The sequence below is a fragment of the Onychostoma macrolepis genome, chromosome 10 (genome assembly GCF_012432095.1).
Source record: "Onychostoma macrolepis isolate SWU-2019 chromosome 10, ASM1243209v1, whole genome shotgun sequence".
In the NCBI taxonomy this organism is placed as follows: Eukaryota; Metazoa; Chordata; class Actinopteri; order Cypriniformes; family Cyprinidae; genus Onychostoma; species Onychostoma macrolepis.
In genome coordinates this window covers 24,047,092-24,064,624 of record NC_081164.1, presented here as the reverse complement: position 1 = coordinate 24,064,624, position 17,533 = coordinate 24,047,092, and the positions used below count along the sequence as shown (strand labels likewise).

At 34.0% G+C, this 17,533-nt stretch overlaps 2 protein-coding genes and 1 long non-coding RNA gene across 3 annotated transcripts; 2 read left to right on the top strand and 1 right to left on the bottom strand.

The window, feature by feature from the left end:
• The first annotated feature begins 1,919 nt into the window (after positions 1 to 1,919).
• LOC131547720 (histone H2A.Z) lies at positions 1,920 to 3,852 on the top strand. Its single transcript, XM_058788337.1, has 5 exons — positions 1,920 to 2,066; positions 2,773 to 2,850; positions 2,939 to 3,052; positions 3,212 to 3,341; positions 3,477 to 3,852. The coding sequence occupies exons 1-5, from the start codon at positions 2,064 to 2,066 to the stop codon at positions 3,536 to 3,538; spliced, it is 387 nt and encodes a 128-aa protein (XP_058644320.1). The 5' UTR covers positions 1,920 to 2,063; the 3' UTR covers positions 3,539 to 3,852.
• A 1,895-nt stretch (positions 3,853 to 5,747) lies between these two features.
• On the bottom strand, positions 5,748 to 9,849 carry ved (ventrally expressed dharma/bozozok antagonist). Its single transcript, XM_058789593.1, has 3 exons — positions 8,123 to 9,849; positions 7,334 to 7,590; positions 5,748 to 6,289 (listed from the first exon to the last, which is right to left on the bottom strand). The coding sequence occupies exons 1-3, from the start codon at positions 8,400 to 8,402 to the stop codon at positions 5,942 to 5,944; spliced, it is 885 nt and encodes a 294-aa protein (XP_058645576.1). The 5' UTR covers positions 8,403 to 9,849; the 3' UTR covers positions 5,748 to 5,941.
• On the top strand, positions 7,497 to 9,974 carry LOC131548352 (uncharacterized). Its single transcript, XR_009273125.1, has 3 exons — positions 7,497 to 7,638; positions 8,263 to 8,490; positions 9,844 to 9,974. It is a non-coding gene; the product is annotated as an uncharacterized LOC131548352 (long non-coding RNA).
• The last annotated feature ends 7,559 nt before the right edge of the window (positions 9,975 to 17,533 follow it).

Sequence of the window (17,533 nt, the reverse complement as noted above, 5' to 3'; positions counted from 1 at the left end):
AACTAGAAATCATTAGATGAGCAAAACATATTTAGCTAACTGATATCTCAAAAGGTATTTCTAAGTTTAAATCACTATAATTATTCACCTATTGCTATTGCTCATGCATACTCTTGAATCACCTATAAGAAATTTTAAGAGAAGTAGCCTATCCACCTCAAGCTTCATACATTAGCCTAAAACCTCATGTGTTCACTGCTTTTGTTTGCACATCTGTGTACTAAAGTCACCGCAAAACTACTCTTGAATCTTAATAAATGCAGTCCAATGGTCTGATAAAACGCTAATATCAAATTACAAATTATATTTTTAAGTGAAAAGCTTAGGTAGTGAAATATACAGCAGATTTTATGTTAGTAATATTATTAGGCTATTATTTTTTATCAAAATCCTAGATATTTCCCCACGCCTGGATGTCTTTTACGTTTCATATACAGAGTCTGTCAATTTCTAATAAAAAATTTAAAATAAAAACACAGCCAAGAACAGATCCAAGAATGCATAGTCTATTTGTTAACTTTTTTTGTTCAACTATTTTTGGAAACCTTCATGTAAACATAAGAATTAATACATTATTTAAAAAAAAAAAATCATATAAATAAAAATTGTTAGGCATCATAATTCAAACACAAAAGAATGCAGAAACTGTTTACTTATGAGGATTTTTGATTTTATGTCTGAATCCCTTTCTTTTAATTAAATATGTTTATGAATATATAGCTAGTCTACTGTAACTGTGCCACACTGAAATAATAATAAATCAAGACGGAAAACAATAAATGTGGACTATTACGCCCTCCACTGTCAACAAATAAAAGGAAAAGAGAGATAGATAAAAAAAAGACCCTCCTGTGCCAGCACAACCATAATTTTAATTATTAACAACAATTTTTCAAAAGGTAAATAAATAGATAGTACTTCAGGCCAAAATAAAATAGTAGTAGTTTAAAATCTAACCTGCCTACAGTAGGCCTACAAAGTGAAGTAAAAAAATCACAGACTGGCCAAAAACGAGAGAAAAGAGGAAACATTTGCCAAAATGAGCTACTTTTAACCTAATACAGCTACAAAATTAAGTCAATACGTTTGGATAGTTGGGTGAATTGTCGCTTTTGGGTGGTAGGCTATTTTCGTAACAACGGCTATGGCATTCATATTTTAATTGGCTTATGGTAATCAGGTTTTAATTCAGTACTATTGTTTTACTTACGTTTATCGTTATTGTTGTGGTAATTCATTAATTTACAGGTCAATCTTCAGAAACCAAAAAGGCGGCAAACGATCGCGCATGCGCACATAGTTAAGGAGCAAAATTATTTTTTAGACCGTGGCCAGGTAAAAGAAACTCGCTTTTCGAGTATTTATCCATTTTTAAGACAAATCCCCAAAACATAAAACACATCATCCCGTGAAAGAGGGAAAGATTAATTGAAAGATATAGGATGAAGAAGAGGAGATGTTCATATTAAATGCAGGAATAAGAAAATACATTAGAATTGTGCTTGCTCAGTTTTCTTCAAAATCCTGTTTATAGCTGTCTTAAGCTAAACTAATCTCATCGTCATCAACAGAGACAAACATGCAAAATGAAAGGGGCTCACAAGGACACTTTTAGTTTTAGAGGTGTTGAAAAGAGGAAGCTGAGACCTAAAATAAACTGACAAAACGTGCTCAGTGACACAACTGATTTGTTATGCACTGTAGCTTTAACAACAGAATACACTATAACATGCCAGTTATTATTCTATAGATTTTATCGCGATCGAAACATTCCAATCACATCACAATAAAAAAAAATACTTCATTTTTTTTGTAATGAATAATGACGGCTGCACGCATGCGCACAAGAATAGCGCGCTGGTGGTCCAAGAAAAAAAAAAGAGAACTAAAAAAACGACTCACATACAGAAACGCTTTGTGATTGGACGAAACCGACGTTTCAAACCAAGACGTAGCTCGCTCATTGGTTATTACGCTGGAACGTACCGCGCTAAACGCTGAAGTGGGCATCATTGTGTTTTCCCTCCGTTTCGTGCGAAAAGAGAAGAAGCTCGTCTGACGATATGGTAAGCAAGTTTTTAATTGTCTAATTTCTAAAATAAAGCCTAGCTCGGACGGTTACGTTTTGTATAGATTGTAAAGGTGCCGTGTTTTAATTCCGCGCACGTGATTGCTTTTAATAAGCTCGCGGTGTTTGTGGGTTAGCAGTGTTTGTGGAAAAGAGCGCCGACCGTGGATTAAAGTGAATTTGGTGCATTATTTCGCAAAACGAATCAAATAGCCAGAAAATGCATGTGTGTATTGACTAGGATTGGTGTGATTATGGCAATAATAGACTAGAGGTAACGTAATGTTTAGAAATGAGAGCCAAACTCATCGAAGCAATTTGCTTATGTTGTTTGGACACGTTGAAAAATAAAAAAAATGGCTCAATTTTGAATCTACTTTGGTTTGTTTGTACTTCAGTTTAATACAAAGGAACCATTTTCGGGCGTTTTTAAAAATCACTTAATTATTCAAAATTACCAACAAGTCTCTACAGAAAAAAAAAAAAACCGGTGTAAATTAACGTTACAGGAGCGAGATTTCTTCTTTGTAATTATTTTTGTAATTAATATACTAGCAATTTCAGAGTAAAACATGTTCCACCGCTATTTTCTTCAGTGTATAACTTTCACCAGAGATTTCTAATTTTTTATTTATTTTATTTTTATTTTTCCCCTCCTTCAATGAGACTTTTAAATAATAAGTCTTTTTCTTGTGCTTCTGCAGGCTGGAGGAAAAGCTGGAAAGGACAGCGGAAAAGCCAAGACGAAAGCAGTTTCCAGGTCACAAAGAGCTGGTCTGCAGGTACATATCCCTCGGAGTCTGAAAAGATGAACTGCTGTTGCATTTAACCGAGTGATATTGAGTGTTTGATTTGGTTTTTATGTTTCAGTTCCCTGTAGGTCGTATCCACAGGCACCTGAAGACCCGAACTACCAGCCATGGTCGTGTCGGAGCTACAGCAGCGGTGTACAGCGCCGCTATCTTGGAGTACCTGACTGCTGAGGTAATGATTTTATTTTGGCACGGTTTGTTAAACAAGCCTGTTGGATGTCATAGTGGCAGGTTTTTGGCTGGCTGTGACTTCTCTTACTGTGAATCATCTCTGACCCATCTGTACAGCAAATGCAATCTCGTTCAAACTCATTGCTCATCTTATTCGCAGGTTTTGGAGTTGGCTGGTAATGCTTCCAAGGATCTGAAGGTGAAGCGTATTACTCCAAGGCATTTACAGTTGGCCATCCGTGGTGATGAGGAGTTGGACTCGCTTATCAAAGCTACTATTGCTGGCGGAGGTGAGTTTCTTACAACTCCCCAATTTTTAATTTTATTTTTTTGTGTATTGCATTAAATATGCTGCTTTGCTGTTAAAGGGTATTTTTAGGGCTGATATTGTTTTAAATGCATTTTTTTTTTGTCTTTCCCTACAGGTGTGATTCCACACATCCACAAGTCACTGATTGGAAAGAAGGGCCAGCAGAAAACTGTATAAGATGCATTGATGTTCGCTTCTGTCTTTGTGTAGAAAACGGCAATCAGCATTGAGAGAGCAGTTGCTTTTATGTTTTCCCCATTTGTTTGGTTATGTTTGGTAAGCGTAGTTTAACATAACAATGTTTAGCGTTTGACGTACTGTATTCATGGTAATTAATGGGGGAGGGGGGTGTTATGTGTTGTGGGGTAAAGAAATGAAATCATGGTTTTTGTTTAGTTGGGTTAAGGAATAGGTTACGGGTTTTGTGAGGTTTGGGTTTCATTATTGGCTTTTTAAAATCTGTTTTATACATTAAAAGTTTTTTTTTCTAAGTGTTTTTGCCTTTTTTGTGACTTTCATTTGCTTAGAAACCCTTCGTATTGGCTTTGCTCTGCTAAATGCTGCAGGAAATCTATTGAAATGAATCCTGATAGTCATTCTTGGGTCGGACATAAGAGCTTATGTGAATAAAATGTATAAACATTTTCCTAGCTACACTGCCATTGTATATATCTATTGAAATAAACAAGCGTAAAAATAAATTATATTTGAAGATGTGTCAAGATATTAGTCAAAAATGTAGTTTTAAACACTTGGGTAAAAGTATTAAAGCAGCTTTTTCCATTTTTTGAAACACTAACTTTATCAGCAGATGATTTTTATAGTTGTTTTACATTTGATTATAGCTGATAAATAACTAAACGTTCATCAAATAACTGTGGCCATATGGGTTTATTTGCCATAATTTGCCCACAAAAGGTTTTAAATGATCCTTTAAATATAAAATGCAGATGTGAAGTCTTGTTTCCTGAGAAATTAAACAATTGAGCTTAACGCTTTTTATAATAAACTCACTTCATTTGGGTTAATTTCTTAGAAAACAGGACTTATGTCATTTTGCATCACAGTTAAATGCATAATTTGTGACCCTGGACCACAAAACCAGTCTTAAGTCGCTGGGGTATATTTGTAGCAATAGCCAAAAATACATTGTATGGGTCAAAATTATCGATTTTTCTTTTATGCCAAAAATCATTAGGATATTAAGTAAAGATCATATTCCATGAAGATATTTTGTAAATTTACTACTGTAAATATATCAAAACGTCGTTTTTGATTAGTAATATGCATTGCTAAGAATTCATTTGAACAACTTTAAAGGCGATTTTCTCAATATTTAGATTTTTTTGCACCCTCAGATTCCAGATTTTCAAATAGTTGTATCTCAGCCAAATATTGTCCGATCCTAACAAACCATACATCAATGGAAAGCTTATTTATTCAGATTTCAGATTATGTATACATCTCAATTTCGAAAATTTGACACTTAAGACTGGTTTTGTGGTCCAGGGTCACATTTAAGAATCTTTAGACGATGAACATGTTTGCAATGTGATCAGAAGTTACTGCAAAATAAATTTCTGCATTCTAGTGGCTGCGAGCTGAGGTGTTTGAGTCATAAGCTATTTGTTTCTGTAAAATGATTAAGTGGAGGAGATATGTTGGAAGTTGTATTTTCAAACAAAGCGTTAATGCATTGTGTTCTCCCTAGACATTTACATTTAGAGAACATATTGTGTTCCCTTCAATTTATTCCTTTCCTTTACTTGATCTTAAAAAGAACGTCTTAAATTTACCTTCAGAAACCCTGTAACTGAATGTTTCCTTAATAACAACAGATAGCATGCTGAAAATGTTAGATTAAAAGTGTTCAGTTTAGGTAAGTATATCTTGTACAAAATCCACAAAATTATTTTTTTGGCTCCATATAGTTTGAGGTCAGTAAGACTTTTTAATGTTTTGCAAAATGTAAAAAGCTGCATCTGTTTGATCAAAAATACAGTAAAATAATCATGTGAAATATTATTGCAATTTCAAAATACCAGCTATTTGAATATAATTTAAAACATAATTTATTCCTGTAATGCAAAGCTGAATTTTCAGCATCGTTACTCCAGTTTTGAGTGTCACATGATCCTTCAGAAATCATTCGCTGATTTGTTGCTTTAAGAAATATCTTCTTTCTTATGTTGAAAACTGTTTGATAAATAGAAATGTCAAATAAACAGCAATATAAATCTTCTACAGCATTATAGTCTTTACTGTAACTTTTGATGAATTTAATCCATCTTTGATGAGTAAAAGTATTATAGTTTTAATTATGGCAGTGATAAAGCACCTTACGCTTTGGTGTAATCAAATAGAAAATGATTTATTTATACACTCCTCTTGAACACATAGACATGAACGAAATAGAACTTTCTCAAGATTTACAAACATATTTAAATAAGAATTCATCAAAACGATAAAAAAAGATCACATTTGTTATTGCACTTCACCCTGTATTCACAAAAGCAGAGATGTAAACAAAGCCTAAGGCTTAACAGGCAGAAATGAATGTTTTGTTGCCGTTCTCTCCTCTCACTGTGTGCTGTAGTACTGTGAGTGGTAGGGCTGGTATGGGCTCATCACGGAAGGGTTGCTGGGATGGACAGGAAGGCTCTGTAGGGTGCTGTACTGATACAGGGCCTCCACAGGTAGGGTCGGCACGCCTCCGGATGGAGCAGGACTGTAGTGAAATCCAGGGCCGTAAGGTGCTGGGGTCTCCTGGACCGCCGGATAGTAGCTGGGATACGGAGCGGCACGGAAACTGTGCAGATCGGAGTAATGCATCATATGCGAAGCCACCTTGGCCTGGCAGGCGTGAGCCAGACTGTCCTGAACGGTCCGTTTCAGCTTCATGCGTCGGTTCTGGAACCAGTTTCTTATCTAATGGAACAAAACATGGGATAAGTTCACATTGAACACATGAACAAAAGTTAAATCACTATTTTTTGCAACTTTGGAGTCCCCTATGGTTAAAAGAGTGGAATTACAGTAGACAGCTGTACTTGTGCATTTGTTGTGGTTTTCAATTCCAGTCCCCGGGGCCCCTGCTCTGCACATTTTGCATGTCTCCCTTATTTAACACACCTGACTGATATCATCAGCTCGTTAGATCAGTTTATGGATATCTCTCCTAACGAGCTGATGATCTCAGTCAGGTGTGTTAAATAAGGAAGACATGCAAAATGTGCAGAGCAGGGGCCCCGGGGACTGGAATTAAGTATATAATCGCGAAATTTCGTCCCTAGCAAAGCATACTCCAAGAACAGACGTTTAGGAAAGAAAGATAAGCTATTCGCCTTCTTATAAGTCAGTGTAGCCTACTATCTTGAAGCTGGTAGCGATGGGAGAAACGAACCTATTCGAATCTTTGAATCAATTGAACGCTTCATAAAAAGATTCACTGCTTCGAAACGCAACACGTTAGTGACGCCTGCTGGTCAAAACTGTGCTCAAACATGCATAAAAAAAACTTTTACCAACCCAACCCAATGCAAATGTTTTAAGTATAATATATGAAATGCAATTAACAAATCATTGAATACCATTAAATATGCCGTGTCTGTTTAAATGTGTATTTTTTTTTTTTTTTTATCTATTGTTTTATGGAGGGCTTGGCTTAATAGTCTAACAAGAGATTAACTACTACTCTTCCTTTTTATTATAGCAATATCTTAACAAAAATGTCTATAAATCTACAAATTTCGAAAAGGGTTATGACGTAAAGTTCGCTGAAATCACGTGACTTTGTCAGTTTGGCACGTGCTCCGAATCACTGGATCGAAACAAATGATTCGCAAAGATTCGAATCTTCACCAAGCTGTGCATCACTAAGGTACAACAAACTAACACACGGTCGCATTAAATCACATTATTAAACCCGTTTAAAATAATAGTAATAATGAATACAATAAATCGACCTCATACCTGTTTATCAGACAGATTCAGTCTTTTGCAGAGCTCAGATTTGTCCTGGGCTCCGAGATAAGCGTTTCTCTTGAAGGCTCTCTCCAGACTGTTGATCTGCTCGGCGGTGAACGCAGTTCGGGGTCTGCGGCCGGTAGAGGGAGACACTGACGGCGCCGGGTCTTTAGGGGCCCCAGGTGAGAGAGAGGGGCCGCCCTCGCTCTCGTACCCTGACGTCTCCTCCTCCTCCGCGCTGCTGCTGAAACCTGGCTCTGATGCTATCAGAAAACAAAGACAAATCAATAAAGATTAAAATATGAAGTCAGGTAACAAAACAACAGCTACATAAGAGAGAAAGAGGAAATATATTGTAAATTTGCATTTAAATGGGTAGGCTATTGCTCAAATGAAAAAAAAAAAAAAATTATTATGTTTTTTATTTTTTTAATCTATTCGTTTTAATCTATTTTAATTCAATAAATATAAAATACCAATAGTATTTAAAATATGTGTATTTAAAATAACCCTATTTAAAAATATTTAAAATGTAATTTATTCCTATGTTGGCAAAACTTACATGTTATACTTAACTTTTAACCATGTTAAAGTTTTGTTTATACTATTTTACTGTTAAACAAATTAAAAACGGTATTTTAGACCAGTATTTTTTACTTACCAGTATATATATATATATATATGATGTTTTAGAATTTATACTATTTCACTTAAGAACAAAATAAAATAACAATAGTAGTTTTAGATCAGTGTTCTTCAACAATGTAAACATGGATTATTGGAACAGTTTCTTACCGTGAGTGTGTTGCTGGATGATATTGTTGTCACTGGACTCTGTATCTTGTGTAGATGTACACAACAAACTGTTTCCCGGCTGTGCTGGCTCCATGTGTTTCTCCTGATCCTCCATGTTTTCTGGTCTCCATCTGCTGTAGAAGCCGGGAAGGCTCTCAGAAGCAGTGCCAGAGGTGCTCGGGACGTCCTGACCGGGAGAGACCCATGAGTTTGAGGGAAGTGTGGACGCCGAGGCCTGGCTGCTTTGAGAAAGCCACTCGATGGAAAAATGCCCCTTCATCTTTGAGAACCAGCTGTGTCTAAATCCAGCAAAGAAAGACAGATATCCAGTATAACAACAAGCAGCTGTGCAGTTCTTCTTCTTTAGGGTGAGTTTCCAGCTGAAGTCCCGAGTCTGAGTGAGTCACATGTGTGTTTGTGTTCTGATAAGCATGGCTTTGGGTTCACTGATCAACACCTCTAGTATGGGGCTCAAGTATTTATAGGACTAATCCCAGCTCATTTACAATTCACTTCGCCCTGGATCAAAGGAAACGTCCTGATCTCCACCCCTTCAGTTTTCACAAGTGTGGTAATGAAGACGTCTCAATCGGCCTTGAGTGAACCCATTAACTCCTGGCACCAGTAAGTCTGGAGATGTAATCCCCTCCCTAAAACCATCTCTGATCCTGTCTCCTCTCTGAGGTGTGCATGTGTGCGCGTGTGATTTCATATGTTCACGTTAGAACAGTGTGATGGAAGGAAGTTCAAGGTTAAAACAGAGGCTCGGGAATTCATAATCGAGAGCTAATCCCAAAAGTTAAATAGTTTTAGTTATTTGACTAAAATGTTGCAAAAGCATCATCGCATAATGTCCACAGAGCTAAATCCACTTTAAAACTTAATAACTTTCTTTCTTTTTGCAGAAAAAAAAATTAAGATTTTGATCTTTTTTACAGTAATATAGTAAAAAATACTGGTCTAAAATAGAAAACTACAAAACTGAAAAAATACATCCTTCATTTATTTATTTATTTATTTAAACATGCATGCATGCACAATAAAAAATAATAAACAAAAATACAATTTTTAAAGTCCCTTATCAGAAGAACATAAATTGTCATGTAAAACAACTACATGAAAAAAGGATTTGTTTGTTTGTTCATTCATACATTTACAGTCCCAACACCACAAAATGAAGCTCAAACATTTCAGTGTAAAACAAGAAAAGGATTTGTTTGATTGTTCCAACACTACGAAATCAAGCTCAAATGAGAATTTTTTTAATCATTTATTTATTTCAGCACAATAAAATAATGTTTTCCAAATCTCTCTAGAACAGAAATGTCAGCAACTTGCAAAAGGACATCCAAATATTTTATTTTTATTTCTTTAATACGAGTCAACAAAATGAAGCTCATAGTGTCAAATGAGAAAATTATTTCCTATTTATTTATTCATTCAGAGTTAGTTTTACTGATTCCAATACAGAAAATATAACATCAATGTTTCATGGTCTTTTTTTCATAGTGGCTTTAGACTAAAAATGATTGTTAAACTATTTTTATTTGTGAAAAACCAGTTTGTTTATTTATTGTTTGTTTGTTGTCAGTTTCTCTGATTCCAAAAGAGCAAAACTGCAGTTGTGACCTTTTGTGAAAATGTCTCTGTCATAGACACTTAATGTTCCTGTGAGTGGCTGCAAACGTGGGTAATTCAGCTCTTGTTTATGCCCTTTTCAGCGGGTATTGGTATCAAAGCAGGCGGCTCTTTTGAAGTGGCAGGTAGAGGTTAATGGGCTGTTTTAGAAACACTACACGAGTATGGAGACAGTAGTCTGCAGAGACCCAACTACTGACGGAGATAACTGCCGGCCCTTGGATCTGTTGGCCCCCCCAAACGGGATCATTACGCATAGCTGATCTGGTTTATCAGCGGCTTGCTTGAGATTAACTTGATCAGGCCCACTATTGAAGAATATGTGATTTCAAAGCCTGCCAGACACTTTTGATTATCAGATGAGCAAATAAAACAGCCTCAGATTGTCCCATTATTGTTTCTAAAGGATCTGAAGGGTTTGATCCCTTTTGGGTGCATTGAAGAAAAAAAATATAAAGACGGCGCCAAGGGAGGAGATTTACGCATACAGAGGTTCACTAGAAGATTTATCACCTGTAAACTAGATCCTGGAACATGTGTTAAAGTCATTTATTTATTCATTCATTCATCTGTGTTCGTTGTGTTGGATAGTTTCATTGGTTGCTTGTTTGTTTGCTTAGTTACATTTTTGTTATAAATGACAAAGTGTTTTATTCATTCATTCATCTATGTTTGTTGTGTTGGATAGTTTCACGCTTGCTTGATATTATGTTGACTTTATGTTATAAACGACAAACTGTTTTTGTTTGTTTTTTTATTTATTTATTTATGTTCATTTTGTTGAATCATTTCTTGCTTGCTTTTTATTTGTTTGGTTCTTGGGTTGATTGCTTGTTTTGTTTTGTTTTATTTATTAGTTTTTTTTTTGTGTGTGTTTATACACTTATTTTAAAAAAGACATGTTTTTCACTCTTTATTTATTTATTCATTTTTACTTAAGTGTTTGTTGTGTTGGATAGTTTCTTGCTTTTTTATTTGTTTGTTTGGTTATTGAGTTATTTATGTCTTTGTTTTTATGCACTTATTTGAAAATGACAATATAAAGAATGTATTAAAATTTAGTTATATACATGTTTGTATGTTTGTTTTTCGTTTTTTTAAAAATGGATACTGTCTTGTAATGGTGAGCACATTACCATATAAAATATGAAAAATATCACAAAAAATAAGAGTCAAAATTATGCCTTGTATATATCTATATCTCTGTATGTGTGTGTTGCTTGAAAACAGGAATTTTAGCATTTAGGAGTATTTCATGCTGTAAAAGTAACATTACATTATTTTTAATTATTTTTATTCAATTATGAATAGTTAAAATGAATGGAAGTGGCTCCTTTTCAATAACTTGCAAAGATTTAATAATGTAAAACAATTTGAGAAATTATATCATTTGTTCATTCATCTTCTTAAACGACCAAGTAATGTGAGTAAAATCATTCAGAGAGTCGAGTCTGTATATATTCGTCCCTCTTCAGCCCATTTAAAGGTTCAAAGAGCAGATAATTTGTTTACACTCTCTCATCATATCTTCATTTCTATCTGTCTCTCTCTTTCAGCGAGAGGCCAAACAAACAGGCCGATCTCATTCCTCTCTTATCTGTCACTGATCTGTCTGTAATTGCATTGTAGGTTTCTATATTCCAGTAAGGCTCAGTGTTAGGGGACTGTCCCCGTCTCGTTTCCGCTGTCCCCGGGCCCTGATATGTGATAAACCGGGGCCCGACTTTGATGTGCGTGTCAGCGGAGAGGAATCAGGCTGCAGTACAGACAGGAGCCTGTTTTTATGGATGACAGACGGGAGGGGTTGGAGACGGCAGGTCCACTTCTCATCTCACTAACACTATCATTAAAGCACAGATTACAGTGAGAGAGAGAGACTCTTCTGTAATAATGTTCCTGAGCTGATAGCAGCATACGGACTTAGATTTTTTTTTTTTTTTAGAAAATCATCAATATAACTAGTTTTAAAGAACCCAGAATCCAAAACACTCATCTGAGGAACATGTAATATAACAGCAGGAACGTTTTTAGTGTCTAAAGAACTATACAGCAGCGGAAGAACCTTTTACAGCCAAAAATAGTTCTTCATAAGAAGGTTCTTACACTTTCTTTTAAGAGAGTTGCTTGATGCTTAAGTAATTATTTATTTATTTATTTTTAGGTTATTTGTCATATAGTGTTGCATTGGTGGCATTTATTTATTTAAAAAATAGCAATATAGGTTATTTCAGCAGTCCATCCTCTCTTATTAAAACACTGAAATTTCTTTAAATTTAATGCAAAACTAAAGACATTTTTTTATTACCAGTAATTAATTTTTAGAGGCTTTTAATTATTTAAAAACAGCAATATAGATTATTTTAGCAGTCCATCCTCTCTTATTAAAACACTGAAATTTCTTTAAATCTAATGCAAAACTAAAGACATTTTTTTATTAACAATAATTCATTTTTTAGAGGCTTTTAATAATTTAAAAACAGCAATATAGATTATTTTAGCAGTCTACTCCCCCATAAACATTTACATTTCTTTGAAACTAAAACGAATCACTGTAATTTGCATATTTAACTATAATTTATTTATGTAAACTTTATTTATTTATTCAGAGGCTTTTAATGGTTTAAAAACAGGAATATTGATGATTTCAGAGGTCCTCCCTTAATAAAATATAAAAAAATAACTTTCTTTAAAACGAATGCAAAACTAGTCATATTTCTTGACTGTAATTTATTTATGAGGCTTTTTAATTGATAAAAAATATAAACATAAATACGCAATGCAAGACAAATTAAATATAAATAAAAGTTTTATTGATTTATTTACATTTTATTTATATCTATCTTATTTATTTTTAATATTTAGCATTGCAGATGATTTCAGCAGTCTATCCTCTCTTAATAAAACATTTACATTTCTTTAAACTAATGCAAAACTAGTCATATTTCTTGACTGTAATTTATTTATGAGGCTTTTTAACTGATAAAAATATAAACATAAATATGCAATGCAAAACATCTTATTTATTTTTAATATTTAGCATTGCATATGATTTCAGCAGTCTATCCTCTCTTAATAAAACATTTAAATTTCTAATGCGAAACTATATCAGATTTATTTATTTGTATCAGTCTGATTTTGCTGATGAAAATGATTTGATCATTTAGAACAGATGCTTAGCTCGTTCTTTAAAGTATTTTGTTCTCTTTGTATTTGTGATGATGAGTGCAGTTAAGCATATCTGGCTCCATTAGTGTGATAGGGGCTGTGAGGTGTCCTTCAGTGAGTGGATCCTGAAGCGCCGCTACAGACGGCAGTCTCTCAGAGTAATGGCCCCCAGCGGTGACGGCCTTTGATTGTCCTCATTGAGCCCCTTTCATCTCTAATAGGGCTGTTTGCTGCTCTGTAATGACTGCTCATGTATTGTCTCTCTCTCGGTGCTGCAGGGGCCGGAGGCAGAACACACACAACCAGCATCACACCACCACAAAATAAACACTACATCAAAGTTCCTACAACATGCAACATGCTGATCTTGAAGTAAACATTTATGTATATTTATACTGTTTATATTATTAATTAGTTTTTATTTGTATATTTTCCATTTTCATTTTCATTTTTGTGAAAGTTTTAGTGATTTTGTTGTTTATAATTTTTTTTTTATATTTATATATTTTTTAACATATGTTTTATGTAGTTTTAGTTATTTTCGTACATCAAGTTTACCTAAAACAACAAATCTACTTTTTATATTTTATTTTAAGTTAATGTTTACTTTATTTCAAACAACTATGAGTTCTGTAAATATTCAGAATATATATATATATATATATATATATATATCCTGTATATATATAATTAATCAATGTAGATATTAATTTAAAAAATTGTCTGCTCAATATATATCTAAATTATTATTATATATTCGATAAAATATAACTAATTAAAATGTCCTTAAAATCTAACATTAACATTGTTTTCATTTTAATATTTTTTAATTTTTCAGTTTTAATTAATACATCAACTTACTAAAATAAAATACGTTTATGTATTTTTAGTTTTCCAACTATATGTTGGTATTCCAACTAAATGTAGATATTAATTTAAACATAATTCTCATTTTAAATCAAAATGATTATTTTACAACCTAAAATACAAAATATTATATGTTTAAAAATAAAATAAAACCTTAAAATCTAACATTAAAATTGCATATTTCAACTGCATAGGCCAAAATGACCTGCAACTTATTATATATATATATATATATATATATATATATGTATGTATGTAATAAAAATGTGCTAAATTTCATGATTAAAAACCTACAGAAATTCTAATCAAAAACACTGTAAATTTGTTGAGAATGTTGAGAATGTTTGTTAATCCTAAATACCTTGGTATTGTTTTTGTACGCATGGATTGTGTTTATTCCTACAGTTCTACAGTATTGTACTGTAGGTGTCAATTGTCACATCAGCACTTGAATTATGATTGTGCCTGTCAGTTTAATCACTTTAAAACGGCCTCTTGTCAATGTTCCTGTCTTTTGTTTGTTATGAAAGTCACTAATCCGGTTAATCCCATCAATTTGATTGCAACACATCCAGTAATGCTTCACTGACTCCAATCAGAGGAATCAACCTCAAAGAACAACCCGAGGAACCGGCCCGGACAGAAAAGCCGGTCTGAAATCACGGCGGGAACTCAGACCCTCGATCAGAGCCCCAGAGCCCCGGAGCCCCGTCTCCACAGCCGAGGCCAGAGGTGTCCCGGGACGCTCCAGCGGCCCATTCAGACCACTTTTGTTTCACACCTGGATCCAGGGAGGGGAAGTGTGAAGGAGGCATTAAGCCCTATTGAGCATAACTGCCGATACCCACCCACCCCGTCTCTTACGACGCTCATCATTGAGGAGCCGGGGCCAGATCAGCATGTTTGTGAATGCTCTCAGATCACGGACACTCGACTGAATGGAGCGTCCTCGCGGAGAAAGACGAGGGAGGAGGGAACGCTGCATTTGAGCCTTTCCTTTTCCTGTTAAGAGTGTAATGCAAAGGCTGATGCGAGGTGTGAACGTAGACGGGCCCTTTGAAGTTAAAATGACATTTAGAGGTCAATTATGTTGTTAGCAGAAGGTGTCTGCTAGTTTCAAACCGCCGTAAAATACAACTTAAAGGTGGATAAAATGAAACGCGGCGGTTTATGTCCTGTCAAACCTGAAGACCGGACACTTAAAGAGACTGAAACCGGAGATGAAACAATATAGTGTTTCACGCCGTCTATTAGACTTCTAAATCAAAAAAAAGTATTCAAAATACTTTTTTTTCACCGCTTACTGTGGACCTTGATGGTTTCAGATAATGCAACTGAATGATTGTCATATTCATGAACTTTTTTTTTTATTCAAACTTCCAGGTTTAATTCACTATGTTTTTAATTCACTATGGGGGGTTAATTTTCATTTTAGTCAAAGTTTTAGAAATTGCGTTTTTGTCATTTCTATTTATCATCATTGTTATTTTCTAATATCTATAGTTTTTTAATCATTTTATTTCAGCTTTAGTTTTAGTTATTTTAGTGCATCAAGTTAAACTTAATAAAATGAATGTTTCTTTGGCAACATGCTAAAATAAGTTATAAGTTAATGTATGCATGACAAATTTGTAATGGTTTTTAGTTTTAGTTAACTATAATAACTGATATTGATATAAGACCTGTATATACAGTCCACCAAATATAAATGTATTTAATGTTACATATATAAATATGCTGGTATAAAATTAAATACATCACACAGAAAAAAGGGGTTTAAAATTGTACCTTTTGGGGTACAACAGCTTGTCGCTGGAGCAGTACCCTTAAAAGGACATATTTGTACCTTTTTTATCACTAATAGGTACATATTAGTACCTTGCAGTAGTAATACGTACCCATTAAGTACTAATATGTACCTATTAGGGGTTAAAAAAGGTATAAATATGTCCTTTTAAGGGTACTGCTTCAGCGACAAGCTGATTTTAAACCCAAGAAAAAAAGGTTTTACACCTTGGACAAAAAATGGTAGCAGCAGGAAAATTGTGTTGGGAAAGAATAAAATACAGGCCAGAAAAGTCAACTTCAATAGGGTTTTCACACCAGTTGCATTAAAAGCAATAAACCAAGTAATACTTGGTTATTTGTTGTTTTCAAATGAGCAAATGATTAATTTGAATAGACTATATGCTGAGGTAAACTTATTCTTATTTACCTTTTTTTCTGTAACCATCATGCGTTTCCGTAAATGCATGCAAATTCAGGGATTCCTTCTATCACGGCACAGCTGACTCTTTTGTAAAGGCTAAATAAACAGTGCTGCCGTTAACACTGAAAGAAAGGAGACACACAGAGCTGAGATCATACCTGATAGATCTCCTGCAGAGACCGAGACGGCTGTTTACATACTGGAGACAGTCTCCCAACTATACCGCCATTAGCTTTAAAACAGCTACATTTCCCCTCTCACTTTCAATCAGAGAAATATACAGATACACTGCTGTTCCAAAGTTTAGGGATGGTAAGATTTTTTAAATGTTTTTGAAAGAGGTCTCATATGCTCAACATGGCTGCATTTATTTGATCAAAAATACAGTACAAACATCAATATTCAGAAATATTATCATTTATTATTACATTTTAAAATAACATATTCTATGTGAATATATTTTAAAGTGTAATTTATTCCTGTGATGCAAAGCTGAATTGTGACCCTGGACCACAAAACCAGTCTTAAGTGTCAATTTTTCAAAATTGAGATTTATACATCATCTGAAAGCTTTCCATTGATGTATGGTTTGTTAGGATCGGACAATATTTGGCTGAGATACAACTATTTGAAAATCTGGAATCTGAGGGTGCAAAAAAATCTAAATATTGAGAAAATCACCTTTAAAGTTGTTCAAATGAAGTTCTTAGCAATGCATATTACTAATCAAAAACGACGTTTTGATACATTTATGATAAGAAATTTACAAAATATCTTCATGGAACATGATCTTTACTTAATATCCTAATGATTTTTGGCATAAAAGAAAAATGGATCATTTTGACCCATACAATGTATTTTTGGCTATTGCTACAAATATACCCCAGCGACTTGAGACTGGTTTTGTGGTCCAGGGTCACAATTTTCAGCATCATTACTCCAGTCTTCAGAGTCACATGATCCTTCAGAAATCATTCTAATATGCTGATATAACAAACATTTCTTATTATCAGTGTTGAAAACAGGTCTGCTGCTTCATATTTGTGTGGAAACTGTGAATATGAAAAGTTCAAAAACAGTATTTACTTGAAATAGAAATCCTTTGTCATATGTAAATGCCTTTACAGTCACTTTTGATCAATTGAATGCAGTCTTGCTGAATAAAAGTATACTGACTCCAAACTTTTAAACAGTAATACATTTTTTTTTTTTAAATAAACATTTCTGCTATGTACTGAGAGATGTGTATTTATAAAGGTTTCACATATCATTTTATGTAATAGTTCTTAACATCATTCTGTAATTGTTCTTATTTTAAGTAGGCTCCAAGTAGATTGCATTTCTAGATAAAAATGTCTGTGTGATTATTTTCTTCAGTTATGTGGTCTGTTCTTCCCCGTGCAGCACTCGAGAAGAAAGCATTTATAATATACAGTGAGCATGTATAGACTTTAGGCGGTTGGGAAAAGTGGGTTTAAATGAACCAGGTGCACAAAAAGGACGTTAGAATAATGTCAAGCGACATCTAACCA

Bases quoted from the DNA above. Each gene is read 5' to 3' on its own strand.
- ved (XM_058789593.1), bottom strand. From the start codon at position 8,402: ATGAAGGGGCATTTTTCCATCGAGTGGCTTTCTCAAAGCAGCCAGGCC. The intron at 7,591-8,122 runs GTAAGAAACTGT...GTTTTCTGATAG, and splicing joins CATCCAGCAACACACTCACG to CATCAGAGCCAGGTTTCAGC. The intron at 6,290-7,333 runs GTATGAGGTCGA...TTGTTCCATTAG, and splicing joins TGAATCTGTCTGATAAACAG to ATAAGAAACTGGTTCCAGAA.
- LOC131547720 (XM_058788337.1), top strand. The intron at 2,851-2,938 runs GTACATATCCCT...TTTATGTTTCAG, and splicing joins CACAAAGAGCTGGTCTGCAG to TTCCCTGTAGGTCGTATCCA. The intron at 3,053-3,211 runs GTAATGATTTTA...TCTTATTCGCAG, and splicing joins TGGAGTACCTGACTGCTGAG to GTTTTGGAGTTGGCTGGTAA.